At 38.8% G+C, this 15,329-nt stretch overlaps 1 protein-coding gene across 1 annotated transcript in view; it reads right to left on the reverse strand.

Annotated features, from left to right (window-relative positions):
- The window catches only part of ATP10B (ATPase phospholipid transporting 10B (putative)), a 236,500-nt gene that overhangs the window by 74,668 nt on the left and 146,503 nt on the right, over nt 1-15,329 (reverse strand). Inside the window, exons 2-3 of the mRNA XM_043520957.1 lie at nt 6,975-7,268; nt 5,835-6,029 (exon numbers count right to left, since the gene is read on the reverse strand). Of these exons, the coding sequence (XP_043376892.1) occupies nt 5,835-6,029; nt 6,975-7,249 (470 nt within the window). The 5' untranslated portion in view covers nt 7,250-7,268. The remainder of the gene's footprint in view (nt 1-5,834; nt 6,030-6,974; nt 7,269-15,329) is intronic.

Raw genomic sequence — 15,329 nt, forward strand, 5'->3', positions numbered from 1 at the left:
TGAAAATTCCAAGAGAATCTAAGTTTCACCTAGACAGTTTTTAAAGAATAGTAGAATGGACCTATATTAGCTAACTAGTATCTCTTTGGTTTTGGTATACCCTTTCAGTATGCAAGATGCTAGATCAGTAATACTCAACCTGAGATTTTAGAGCAGTGTGCAGCTCTTGTAGAATTATGGATTTCTTTTGTGCTTCTCGGGCATATGAGTGGAGCACCAATCACAGGAGTGCTCACCACACTGGCATATCAGGCAAAGTGGTTAGTTATAAGCAAACAGACAGGATTTGTTAGTATCCCTCCCTGATGCCCTCAGTATCCGGGAAAAAAGGATACAAAGAGGGAGGAGAGAGTAGATATTACATCAAATGGAATTACAGATTCATGAGATAATCATGGAGTGATGTTCTGACATGGCACCAATATTTGATGACACTAAGTTGCAATGGGGGATCTTCATGAGATGAGCACTAAAATATGATGTCAGAATTATCCTTCTGCAGTTAATGTAAAATTTCAAATGGATGTATATGCTTTTATTTTATAAACTTCAAATTTTAAGATGATTCATGCTTAAATTATATTTCATGTCCTCATGCCTTACCCAGGCAAAACCCATCATCAGTGTGGCATGCTCATGTGTTGACTGGGATGAGAGGTAGGAGATCCTGCATGTGGGCAATCTGTGTATATGCCACAACAAGAAGGCCTCACTGGAGTGTAGAAAGCCAGTTGTCTGGTATTGTTCTTGCTATGGCCAACAATGCAAGAATAGTCACCAATAGGTGGAAAAGGAAAAGTCAGTGAGAATTTTGCCTGAGTAAGGACGGAGTAAAAACCACATCAGGACTCCAGGATTTGTCCCCTACAATGTAACGTTTAAAGCAAATGAAATACTGATTTTCCTTCAAAGCAGCAAATATAGCAAAATGCACATTACAGCAAAGTTTTCCAGTAGCCTGCAGTGTCCTGTTACTTGACTTGATGAAGAAATGAGCTCTACAGCACTTCAGGGTTTACTATCATGGTTGTATGTCCAATGTTTAGTGCAGATGTAGAAATTTTGAAACTTGCTTTTAAAGCTGATGCTAAGTAAATTTGAGAGTCACATAGACAGCTACCCTGTGTTTATCATAATGCAGTCATTCAGTGAATCAGCAGAGAAACAGCTGGGGATGCTTGTGGAACCTAGACAGAAATCCCTAGGGATTGAAAGTGACACAACGGCACTCCAGTTTCAGGCTCTTTGTGTATACAGCAGGCTCACATATGTACTCTATGCAGTGTGTATAACTATGCTTTCCTGGATTATTATAGATCATTGCGCTTACTGGGTGAAAGGATACCACCACCTTTTACCTAGGACTTTTGCTATTTGAAATTAATTGCTCATCTCCTCCTGCCTCTTTTGTGTGTGTGTGGGGGGGGGTGGAGATTGGGGGGGTGGAAGAGGATTGAACCATACCATTATTAGTTTGGAATACCACATTCAGTTCTAGGCCCCTATCTCAGAAAGATGATGACAAACTGAAGGGAGTTCAGGGAAGAGCAACTAAAATGGTGAGGGGCTGGAGGAACTGACCTATGAGAAAAGATGAAATGAGTGAATGCAGCATATCTTTGCCAGGACATAGCTGGGAGTGTGGGGAAGGGACTTTGATCACAAATATTTAAAGGATATAATTAAACACTAAGGATAAAGAAATGAATTAATCAGGCTTATACAAAGGAGTACAGCTAGAAGAAATTGAATGCAATTAAGACAGAGAAAATATAAGCCGAGTATCACAGATGACTTCCTGATAATGAAATTTAGAACTAGGCAGAAAATGTATATGTAGGGAGAATCCTGTACTGGCACAGGGAATGGAGGTGACTACAGATAGGTCTGTTCAATCTGCAATTAGATTATTAACTTTTTAATTTATCTGGTGATACAGTTTATAAACAACAATTACTGTGATTCTGTGAACCTGCAGCCTATAGGTGGCAAGCCTCCATAACCAATTACTAAGCCCATAAGCCAGCCAACAGAGCCTAAAACACTCTTCAATGACTACTGCCCTCTCTCCTGTTCACAGCTGAGTCTTATTTAAATATGCTGCTAGGAAAGGTTATCTCTTACCAGTCCTGACTTGACATGTCAGTTTACCTCAGTTAAAAAAGGCAAAATGAAAAGGGCCATGTTACAAGATGCTCTATTTAAATTCACTAGCCGCCCCCGTGATCTGAGTAAAGGCAAGATGGGAGATTCCCCCACCAATCTCCGAGCAAGTTTTTAGAAAAGCATCTTTCTATCAGAGATGAAAAAAACAGAATTCTGCCCTCATAGTTCCATTAAAACTGGGAACCAGAATTCATTATGTTGAAGTCTGAAACAACAGAGATAACACAGTCTCCAATTCAATTTCTCCTAAGGTAATACTGTAAATCTGATTAACCATTCACCTTTAGATGGGAGATCAGTTACTGTATTAAAAGAGAATGCTTTACTGCAACAAGATTATAATTCAGTTTTACAAGGCTTCTAGTGTCTAGAAAAAGAGTTTCACCCATGGTACAAAATAACGTATGACAGATGAGTCATAGGGAAGAAAAGAAAACTAGGAGACACCAAGCTCCTCCGTGAAAGTGCAGCTAACAAGAAGAACAAGAAATGTCAGCTTCCCAAAAAATTAAAGTTATTCATAGTAATTACAGCACATAACAAGTCTGATGGTAGTTATATTATCTACCATTTTTTCCAGGAGAAGGGAACCTCTATTGTCCTGAAGACACCCCACTCCCTCTGGCTTTACACCTCCTTTAAGGCCACAAATATCTGTTGAAAGACAACTGGAAAGGGCTCTTTTCAGAGCCCTCTGACATCACTGCAAACCAAAACAACACAACATATTGGGATAGCCCAATGACTATTTTTAATGATTGACTGACTACGTATCCCATGGCTGGAGAAAAAGTGAGCCAGAGGCATGATGTTCACGTCCGCAAAGCATTCACAGGTCTATCTGTAAGTTGACAGACATTTTTCATACACAAAAAAAGTTAAACACGTATACTGGATCTTTGGGAAAACCACAGGCACAGAATTTTCAAGGAACACAAAGACAGTTCATTGCTGTACTAAGGCTTCTAGGTTCAGAAAGAACATAGAGCAATACAAAATGGCACAAGAGGAAGGGTAAAGAGCAGAAAACGTCGTCTGTGCTTTCCCCATTTAGCACTTAGAATTAGCCATCTCTGGTAAATGGTTTTCAGAAGCAATTTATCATGCTTCTTTTATGCAAAAGAGAGATAATTAAGATTTCCTGCACAGACTCACTCAGCTAATGCCTAGCGTATTTGTTATTTCTCTCTCTCGGTTGTCTTTGTCTGAGCAAATGTAAAATTAAACAAAACAAAAAACACTTTTTATCGTTGTCTTACCTATAAAGATGTCAATATTTTTTCATTACCTCTGTTACAATGTGTCATTTTCTTAAGAGTGAAAATACTATCATTGCTACAGTTCGAAGGAAAACAGAAAGCAGCAATTCTGCAGGCAATACGGGAAACTGGGATCATGGACAATTTTGGTGGTGGGAGAGAGAAACTTTTTAGATAAGGTCACACATTTTTATGAACTTCAGAAATTAGTGTTTTCTTAGTCAATCTAGTAGGATGATCATCTTAATTTCCCCTTACAAGGCATTAGTTGTAAAGTTTGTTTTGTGGGACCCCTTTATTTTAGCTATCAAATACACAAATTCATTGGTTTCCTCTGTGGAAGACCTTGTTCCCCAGTAGTTATTTTTTTCCCCCAGAGACTCCTTCATTTTTTAAGATGCTTCTGAAAAATATTGAAGCAACTTTTGGTTTACATTGAAAAAGTGTACGATTTATTTACCTGCTGTAAACGAGGCAGACCATATTATTGATCTCTTTGTCCAACTGGTATCTCCGAAAGTCCTCCCAGGCATCTTTAACTGCTGTAATAGCCATTATAACACAAATTGGGATCACAGAAACTGCTGGTTGAAAAGCATTTACTACTGGCACAAAGTTCAATGCTGCAATGGCCACAAAATATAAGTTGGCAAAGCGGTGAAACTGTTCAAAGATATTCTTTGGGATGAAGGATAGGAGAGTGTATTTGGTGGTCTTGATTTTATTACAGTCGTAATGTCTGTTTGGGTTCTCTTTCCACTTGCAGCTTGCAAAGGGCAAGTTGGATACGACCACCCATTTATTTTCTTTTTGCTTCTTTCTTTTCTTTCCTTTTCCTCTTTTCTCTGACTCCTCATTTTGTGTCCCAGAATCTGAAGCAGCATGTTGGCAGCAAGCTTTCTTGAAAAAAAGTTTTTCCCCTATGATCTTCATAGAACAGCAGCCTAGAGCATATTTCCTGGACATCTTACCTCCCCTTTAAAAATGTCGTTTCAAGTAATAATAAAGATAAGGTACAGTGGTTTAAATAATCCAGAAGAATGCAAAGCAGTGGAATGAGGATTTGAGTTTCCCTGAAACGACTGCTGTCTTTCTCTTGATGGAAAGCTACACCTGTTGGAAAACAGACGTCACAGGAATAGGTAGTATCCTCCTAGAAACCAGTTCTGCCACTGTCAGACAGGATGACTCTGGGTCCTAAAGTCTCCCCCATTGCAAGTCACTGATGACAAAAGCACTGCTGAAATGTGCTGTTATTTGTGTTACTATACCTCCTGAAACTTGTGCCAGGCAAATCTTCTTTCTGCATATTATTATAGTTGGTGGATAATTTTGAAGTCATGCCCAGTCCTTTTCTTGAGGCTTTTCTAAAACACTCTTTTTAAAGCTGCTAGAAGCTAAAACTATTGCCAGTAAGTTAGTTCAAAGGGGAAGCCCTGATCTCACTGAAGTCAATGGAAGACTGCAATTGACTTAAATAGTGCCAGGACTTCATCTCCTAAAACTATCCTGATCTGCCATTTGCTTTTGTCTCTACAGAACCAAGTTTAAGAGAGGAAAAAAAACCTCTTGACCAAAGGACCACACAATGTAATCAACCTCTTTAAATGCAAGTTTACCACCTTGTCATGTAGTCCCATCAGTTGTGGCAAGCTAAGAAGAGTCTAGTCAGGGCACTTAGACAAGAGACTTCTGATGCTGTAAGAAGTATTGCTGGTAATTAAGAAGGTAGTAGAAGCCATTCTCTTCCCTCTGAATCAGTACTGGCAAATGCCCCAGAACAAATGTAAAGGGTATCATACTTCTGGAGGTGCGGTCATTCACATGAAACTTGGAGGGTCTGGCCACCTTTGGTTATTGGAGATCTGATGGCAGAGATGAAGTGTTAACACTTATGTCCTGGTCACATTCCAGTCAACTTATGAAATTTCTGGTTTCAGTTGGATAAAATATTCTTCCCTTCCTGTTGCCAATGAGCAGTGTTATGCCATGTTGTTAAGCAGCTGCAATGTTCTGGCTGCATTTCAATGGTGGGTGAAGGATCCTCACCATCCCTAAAGATCCTTTACCTACTGAGAAGGAGTGTTGAGCCTTAATTATTTGGTATTGGTAAAGTGGTTGGAAAACTTTAAGAGAAAAATGCTATAGGTTATTGACATCAGTCTGGGCTAAAATTATTTCCCTAGCTTTTTCCCATTAATATAATTAGGAACAAGTCCCTTTGTAAAGGGGGATAAAATAAAATAAAATAAAAACCTTTCCAAATTTATTAATTTCACTTATTGTGATCAAATGGGAAAAATATTGCAAAATAATGTGGTTAAATTGCACATATATACAATGTAAAGTAAAAACAAATGTAATGTAATGTAATGTAAAAACAAACAGTCATTGTTTCATTCCACTTACTCATCATATGCTTTGGTTTTAGAGGAGTTTATCGCCTTATCAAATCTGTATCTCCTGCAGTCTTCAGTGCCATCCTTAACCATGATTACTAGCAGCACCACACCCAAAGGTAGCATCGTGATCTCCCTATGGAAAACTTCCACTTGTGGGAACCAGTTTAGGACAACCAGGAAGAAGAAATAGAGATTAGCCAACCTGAGAAGGTCAAAAACAAATGACAATAGCCAGAAATTAAAGATGTCCTTTCCTGATTCACATCACTGTTTGTAGGTCAACACACACAATTCTCCTTCCCCTCCTTCTCCCTTCCTTCCCCAGTAAAGGACAGAATATTTCCTGACTACATTGTGATGTCTCCATTCCTTATGAGGATTCTATAGGAGATATATTTTCATAACATTAAAAAGAATTTCATTTAATTTGTGTATTATACCACTGTTTAAATCCAGAAACCCAGAAACCTCATGACGTCCCTCACATCCAGGTTCCCATATTTGCATTCATTTGTCATTCAAGGATTGCCAACTTTAAAAAGCAACAAAGTATTTAAAACTCATATTCAGAAATGTATGGGATTGTTTTTACAAGCAACAGACTAAGCCCTCTATGAATTTACAGACATAAGGTAAACAAAAAGATAGGCCAAACCATGGGATGACAGAACCTGGCACCATATTACAGAATGTTTATTTCAAAGTGAAAGATGGATGGGCAAATTTCATCTATCGTGATCGCAATGGCATTTCCCACTGGCTGCCTTTGGCAGGATTCTTCATGCCAAGGTCACTAGTCCTACAACCAGTAGTTGATGGGAAAGACTGAGCCACACAAGCAACTCAGCTCTGACCACCCTTTATGGACAAGTTCTATATAACTTAATATTGATGACATCAATGTGCTTATGCAAAAATTAACATAATTTTATAAAATTACGCTAAAATCCTATAGAATCTAAGAGAATAATTTGCTTTCAGCATGCTGTTTTGAGCCCTTTGTGTAATTCTAAATCAGAGATCTTAATTCTCTTATAGGATTATTCAAAAACCTATAGAAACTTTACACATTTTTATCAAATATCACTTATGATGGGACAGATCTTAAAGCTGATCAATCATTTCCTTAGTTTTGGCAAGTGTATACCTGTGAAACTGTTCAAAGAGGTTTCGAGGCAAAAAGGAGAGCAAGGTGTATTTCGTGGTCTGTATCCCATTTCCAGAATAAAACCTAGAAACCTTCTCCCAATCTTTTTGAAGTCTCTTATTGTTGGGAAACACAATCCTCCATTTGTTCAAGTTGTATCTCAGCCTCTTTCTGACAGAAGACAGCAGAGGTGTTGATTCCGATTGAGTCCAGGCGGAACCTTCGGCAGCCAGCCGCTGACAACGATACAAAGCTGAGTCCACTGACAAAGCCATCCACAGTAGCAAGGTACGGCTGAAAGAGAAATGCATTACAAGGACTGAAAACCAATTCCATTATGGTAACAAATTCACTTTGTGTCTTGCCAGTGATGGTTTTAAAGCAGCAAACAATACAATTCAGCATATTACCTGTTCAGCTTCATGCTCAGTGCTTTCTGTACTGAAGTTAACTAGTACAACAAAAATATTTAATATGGAAAAAATCCATTTCTAACTCTATGAGAAAAATGCTTTATGAGCAGTGTGTTCTAACTGTGAGTTAATGCAAATAAGGCAGATTCAAGCTGATTGTTCACAATTTAACTTCCAAGTCTATATCATTTCTTTATCTATATCATTTTATCTTTATCCAAGTCTATATCATTTTCTTTAATCAAACTGCCACAACCAAAGCTGTTTGGTAGTTTTTCTTTGACTGCCTCAGACTTTTGCATGATGGTTTTTCTGTTCATGTTCTTTTACAAAGGTGATTGGCTCAGGTGCTGAATCTTAAAGGCACGCACAAAGACTACGATGAGAATGAACTGCATGGTCATTTTAAATTCATTTACATTCACAAAAGAAAAAACATTCTTTAATCTCCATAGAAATCTGATTCAAATGCAGAACTCAACAAGCAACAATGGGCATTTTACTGGTTGGATAGATCTAGCGACTTGATTAGTAAATACTAGTGCTCTTACACAATGTAACAGTACAGCTTGAAACACAATCATACAGTAAGACCCTGATCCTGTTCCCACTAGCACAACCTTCTCCTTGGGCTGCCAACTTGATGTAGTGGAGAAGCTTGCATATACTTAAGACCCTAAGAGTGATGCCGTCTGGAGTCCTGTACTCCTGGTAGGGTCACCCATTGCAGTAAGGTCGAAGTGAGACACCAGACAACATGCAGCCCAGCACAACGCAACCCAGTATAAGACCTCAACAACAGAATGGGTGGATGAAGCAGGATCACCTCTCAATGGCTGTGAAGGTGGACAAAGGCTGCAACAGAGGAGAAACCCCCAGTTCTTGGACCTCCTTGCCACCGGATATCAGTGCCTCTTCCACCAAGATTTGTGTGGCTGCTGGTGAGCATCAGCTCCCCCACACTAAACTACTCATGCGCAGGCTTCTTTCACAGGAGAACTTTTCCTCACCCCTACCCATAGAAGTCCTCTGGCGCTGGGCGAGTCCCACACACACGGGGAGACAGCAGCCCAGGATAGGGATAACTGGTGAAGACTTTTGAGGAAAATCGCTTTGCCCAGATTGCAGAAAAATAACAGAAAAGAAAGGAAAGACAACTGTCACACAGCAATCACGGCCCAACCCTGTCTTCCAACACCACTTGCAATGTCTGCCAACGATCCTGTGGCTCAAGAATTGGACTCCTTGGTCACCAAAGGACCCATGAAAAATGAAATCTCTGAAAGAGATAGTCTTCAACCTCGAGGGATTGCTGACAAATAGCACAACTCTAACTGACTTCAAAGGTACGGCACTGGGCTCTATACCATTATGCCCAATTCAAACCACAGTAAAATGCATGTGTAGGGGCTGGAGGGAGACACAAAACAAATGGTATGGCACAAACAAGAAAAAGGATAAAGCCTTGACTATATTCAAAGCTGCACTGGTTTAACTTAGTTGTGATTTGAAACCAGCAGACTTAAACTAGCAGAACACACAATATGGACAATCTTAATCTTATTTAAATTATTTTAGTATTGATTTAGTTTAATTCAGTAAAGAATCTGCTTAAGCAAATTTGATATCAACCTCGTTTAAAGAGGATTAAGAGTATCCACATTATGTTTTGCACCAGTTCAAGTAAATTAGTTTTTATACCAATTTAAAATTTGACCAATGCACATTTAATATAGACAAATTCTCAGTTTCCCTACATTCGCGAAGCTACTGCCTATGCTGCCCCCTTCCAAATCCCCATTCCTTTTAAAAACTGTGAACAGCCACACATTCTTCTCTGGAAGAGCCATATACAAAATATTTATATTTTAAAAATTATTTTCAAAGATGTATATGACTGAGTCATAAGGAGGAAAAATAACATACTGTGACAGTTTATGCCATGTGTTACACTGATATAGTGCTTATAGGCATGCAGTTACAGTAATGTAATGCAAGTCATACCTATGCGTTACTATTTATTAAATACTTAAAAACGTAGCTAATGAAGAGTTAAGATTGCCCAGTGGTGTCTTGTGCCATTGCGGAATGTGGAGTGGCTAACTTGAATCTCTGAAAACCTACGTATTTCAATGTGGCTGATCATGGAGTGAGATACTGCTCAACATAAGTGAATATGAAAGAATCAGGCTCTTAGTTATTTACTGATTTTTTTTTTATATTCTATCTGACTCCAACAAAATTACATATACACTTAGAAAGAGGAAAGGCGTACTAGTGGCACCTTAGAGACTAACCAATTTATTTGAGCATAAGCTTTTGTGAGCTACAGCTCAAATTCATTGGATGCATCCCGAGCTGTAGCTCACGAAAGCTTATGCTCAAATAAATTGGTTAGTCTCTAAGGTGCCACTAGTACGCCTTTTCTTTTTGCGAATACAGACTAACACGGCTGCTACTCTGAAACATATACACTTAGACTAACCTATCAGAACCCCAAATTATTAATACTCCTAGTTCTCCACTGAGTTAAAATAAAAGTAGGTAAATAAAAGCAGAGTTCATTCACAGAATCAGGTATTTAAAGTAGAAAATATATATTAAAACAGAGCATCTCCTCCAACCAACGCAAGTTTGTTTGCCAGTTCTCTGGTCAGTCTAGCTTTAAATGTCTAAAATAATGTCTTCCACCACCTCTTTTGGGAGACTATTCCACAGCCTTACAGATCTCACAACTATGAAGTTTTACTTGACATTCAGGCTGATTTCTTTTCTTATTATCATTCTATTTCATTAAAACAAATTAATGAAAGAATAAACTCACCCTACTTAGTTTGATTCAGTTTAGGAAGCAACTTTCTCATCATGGCTTCCTTTGTACTGAGGTTGTGAATAGTGCTGTATATCTATGGAGAAGGAAGCTGACTAGTGCCAACATACAATTAACTGAGTCACAGGAGATGTCAAAATGTCATAATACAAACTCTGCAAAAGGACAACGGCTATACAATGAAAAAATTATATTGATGGATATATAATCAAAGCAGAAGTTAGTGATTTCCTTGTCACAAGGATGAAATTGTTGGAAAAAACAAAGCTGCAGAAAGCAACCAATATATTTTGAGATCATTAATAATAAAGATGAACCTAACCTGGCACTTCAGTTCGGAGATGACTAGGGGAAAGGAAGGAAGATCTCACAAAGACATTATTCTGTAAATTCAGTATCACCTTACATCAGCCAATGGGTATCCAGGATCTCCCAAGTGTACTAACTGCATTTTGGTGTGTCACCTGGGTCACTTTCTGAAGGACAGGGAATTCATTTCAAACATTTACTTCTCAGTAAAAGCATACTAGCAGTTCCCACAGGATTTCTCTCTCTCCTTTAAAAGGCTAAGGTATAAAGCTAAAAAGAAGCAGAGAATGCCATCTTTGCAAACCCACAAATATAGTGAACACATTATTTATAGCTCTATATTATGCATATATTGGTGGTGGGGGTGTGTGTGCTATAACTGATTAAAGTAAAGAGCAGATCTTTTCAACATATGATTACCAGAACAACAGAGCATCTCCCACCTTGAAGGTGATGCTTTTGTACCACCAGAGGCACCCCTAAAGAAAAAGAAGGGAAGATGCAAAGAGAGCAGCGAGTTATTTTTCCAGATGCTGTGATGTCACTTGGGATTTGCCTGCTACATTACTCCAGTGTTAGGGTTACAGCATGTGTCGATTCCTATTCCAATACAAGAAAACAATTGTGCTTTCTCAATGCTCACCACAGTTATCAGAAATTTAAAATATTTGATTGTTGTTAAAAGGCAATCAGCAGGCCTTAGCAGTGTGCTTTAAGGCCAGGTATAGTCATAGTCTGTCTCTGAGCAGGCAGAAGCTAGAAGTGCTGGAGAGGCACATGTTCAGGCATGGGTGCAGGAAATGCCTTCCTCATGTTTGATTAGCCCCCTGGATAATCAAGAGGTAGAGCAGATGAACTTCATAGGGAAGGCTTTTGGCAGTGCCTCCTCTCAGCTCTCAGACTTGGATTGCTGAGGACAAATGGCTAATAAAGTGCATGAGGGAGAAATCTGAAAAGAACTAGAAGTTTGGATGATCTCTGCCAATGCACAATTGTCCTTGTAGAGTACACTTGTCTTAAACTTTCTGTCCCAGTTTCTGTCTTTCTTGTCTTAAACTTTCTGTCTTTTTAGAAGCCCCAGTTGATGAGGTTTCCACCTCTTCCCTGTGGAGTTCTAGTCTACACCGTAATAAATCTCACAATCAGGAACCTGAAGTTTCCCCTTATTTCAGTTTATTGTTCCTAGTTGAACCGCCAGGTACCTTTCAATGAACCAGACTGTGAAGCTCTTACTTATATTGATGAGCAGTTACTACTACACATAGTCTCACTGGAACTAAGTGCTCAGAAATATGAGAAAGAGGTTCACAAGCTAGCCCAATTCCTCTCCCTCCTTTGTGTTGATACCCTTCAAACATTAAACTGTACCTATATCATTATCGTAATTATCTAGCCAAACTTCACATATTGAGCTCTCAACCTTCCCAGCCCCCCATCATTTTTATTACTCTTTTCAGATCTTCCTTAGGAATTCTTAGGACCCCGCAAAGGGTGTGAATAGCCAGAGTGTGTATAGACAGTTATTTATTCAAATACAGAAGGTCAAGAATTGAAGCTGAGAAGGAGAAGCAATATGGAAGCAATTTATGTAGCATCTGATTATATCAAAGTGAATTGAAATAAAGCACAGAGTGGCATAATCAGAACTAGAAGCCCAGTTGTACAAACTGATTCATTACAAAGCTGATGGGATTTCTGGGAAGGAAAAGGAAAGGGATGCACATAATACACAGTTTTGCAGAATGAGAGGCACATGATGCTGGTTTAGGAAGCCCAGACATTATGGTTATTTCATGTGCCTCAGTTACAATCTCTTGTTTTGTGTACACACACACAAAATAGCTGCCCACAGATATCTGAAAGATATTTCACTTTCTTTAGGTTTTAGAGTAGCAGCCGTGTTAGTCTGTATCCACAAAAAGAAAAGGAGGACTTGTGGCACCTTAGAGATTAACAAATTTATTTGAGCATAAGCTTTCGTGAGCTACAGCTCACTTCATCGGATGCATTCAATGGAAAATACAGTGGGGAGATTTAGACAGCTATGGAAAGATTTACATATGAGAAAATTTACAAGACACACTTTACCTGACAAGACAATGGAATAAGAAGCCAGTCTACAAACAAAAGTGATAAAATTCTCAATCAACAGGAAAGGTTTTGAAAAATCTGAACTTCTTTGCAATATAAGGAGAACTAACATCATGCTATTTCTTCAGAGATTGGCAATAAGTTTTGGGGTGCAATTTGATAGCATTTATTTCTGGGCATTTCAGAGTGGCTTCAAGTTTACCTCAAGCATGTCAATGCACAACAAACTATTCGAAGAGAATCACATTAAACAGATTTCTCCTTGCCATTTTCACATAGATTAAACTACGCAACATCTTATTAACTTCAAAAGTGTGTTCCATGCTATTATTGGAAAGGAATAAAATTTTTTGCCTAAAGGTTTTATAATACTACTGTAGAAAATACATTGGTTGTGAAATACTATTGACTATACTGTCACAGTCAGGGATTTTACATATGGCTCAAAAACAACAGTAATGTATTTACTGCAATAAGCTGCCATGAAATACAACTCGTAAAGCCCAACGCTGCCATTCCTGAACCCATTATTTTAAAAGACTCATTTATTTTCCTCTCATTTTATTTGTGAGGAGAACTGTCACCACTGTTAAGACTAACGCTACAGATTCACTATATTTGCCTTGGACATCTCATCCAGAAATGAAATGTGCTCAAGCCTTACACCTTGTTAGCATCTCCTAGATAATCCTCACTGTGTTTTAAGGCATGTGTTCCCAAAAACCGAAGTAGAATTAACCCACGATCCTTGAGATTCAAGTCCCCCAGTCTGAGAAGGGTTCTGAACACCTGCAAAAACTAAAGAGACCCAAGATTAAGATGTACTCATTTTAGTGGAGGGAACAGGTCAGGTGCCATGATGGAGCAGAAGCTTGCCGGCATGCTGGCTAGTCATGGGGTGGAAGGGATGCTATTCAAATTCTCTATGTAGAGGTTTGGCTCAAATGGTTCAATATATTATATCAATGCATGAGTCACTGGTTGCTTGTCTGTACCAAGTCTTTTAAGGTGCACCCAAGCCTCATCTCTATATCATGTTCTGCATGTCCAATCCTTCAAGACTTTACCTAGGCATTTATTTAAAGCACATAATATGGACTTTCATGGTGACAACTTAATCTTATGTGAGAAATAAACCATGACTGGGATAGGCCACTAGAATCTGAACAGCATATCCAACAAGTATATCAATAAAACAGGGCATTTATATACTTACCCCACATATCATAGCCTATTTGTCAGAACTGCAAGCACAAACCCAGCACGGTCCATTTGTAGAATACTGCCTTTATTGTGAAAGGCATGCTGCAACTCCCTGATGCCAAATTCTTCCCCTTCCCTCTCTCACCACCCCCAAAATAATGGGGAGATTCTCTCTTGGTTCTTCACTTCTATAGGAATTTACAGTTCCTCATACATGGTCGGTGTGACTACCAGACTGCCTATGATCTTGCAGTTTTCTCCCTACCTGCCACTAATGAGAACCCCCTTCCCAGTCTTCCTTATATTACATAGACAGTTAGCATTAAGAGACCCACACCTACTAGGGTTGCCAACTCTGATTGAAGCTATTTAGGGAGATTTTTTCCCCCCCAACATGACAATGTAATTTTCTTAAAATATCCTATTAAAATCTCCTGGATTGCTTTCAACAGTCACTGGGAGATGGATGCTGATTCCAGGCCAATCCTGGAGCGTTGGCAACCCTAACGCCTACAAGCCTTTATCAAGGAACAAGGCCTTGTTGTGCTAGATGCTGTCCCTGCCTGAGAGATTATAATCCCGGTTTATAACAATATGCAACAGGTGGGTGTAAGGGACAAAGGAGGGGAAAGTGGGAAAATAAGGTATCAGTAAAACAAGCATGGTTTTCTATAGTGTCATTTTGCCATCAGCCTAGCCATTGTCAAAGGGCAACATTTAGCAAATGTATTATGCCTTGATTTATATTATACTATGGTTTTATATCTTTCTATTGCTGGTGTCTGTGTGACCAAGGGTTTGCAGCATCATGTCCTTGTATTCTGTTCATAAGAGGGATAATTAGCCCAAATTCTGGAAAATATCCTATACACAGATATGTATGTAAAAACAAACAGTCACTAGCAATATAAAGGTAAAAAACGAGGGGCAACATTTTCAAAAGTTCCTAAATTACTTAGGAGCCTACACCAATGGGATGCAGGTGCTTTTGAAAATTTTACTCCAGGGAAAAAGCTCAGACAGAATGGAAGTTTTAAATGTAACATTTTAACATGAACAATTGCAGTTAGGACCTTTCAGTGGGATGTGTGCATTAATCAAATGTTACTAAGAAAGAGGTAATTTTTCTCTCCAAACTATTACCTTACATTTCCACACTGAAAGAACCCATAAACATACCTATAAACTAAGAGCACGCACACACACTCACTCTCCCTGAAACACTTAATTCCAATTTTTTCAAGTTTTCTCTCACAGTTCCTGACTGAAAACAGCAGCAATTATTCTTTGTGTTGTCTTATATGAAAGATGTGGCACCCATTCAAGTGAATCATTTCCAGGATGCTTTGGTTAGGGAAATAAACATCACTGAGTGAGCAGAGCACTACAGAAGGCTGAACTACACTGGTTTTAATCTGCATGGCAATTATCTGCTAGGAAGCAGCCTGATTTGTTTTTTGCTATGCTATATAAAGCCTCCTGTAATCAGGATCCAGTCAAACCAATCCT

This window comes from Chelonia mydas, chromosome 8 (assembly GCF_015237465.2).
Source record: "Chelonia mydas isolate rCheMyd1 chromosome 8, rCheMyd1.pri.v2, whole genome shotgun sequence".
Lineage (NCBI taxonomy): Eukaryota > Metazoa > Chordata > Testudines > Cheloniidae > Chelonia > Chelonia mydas.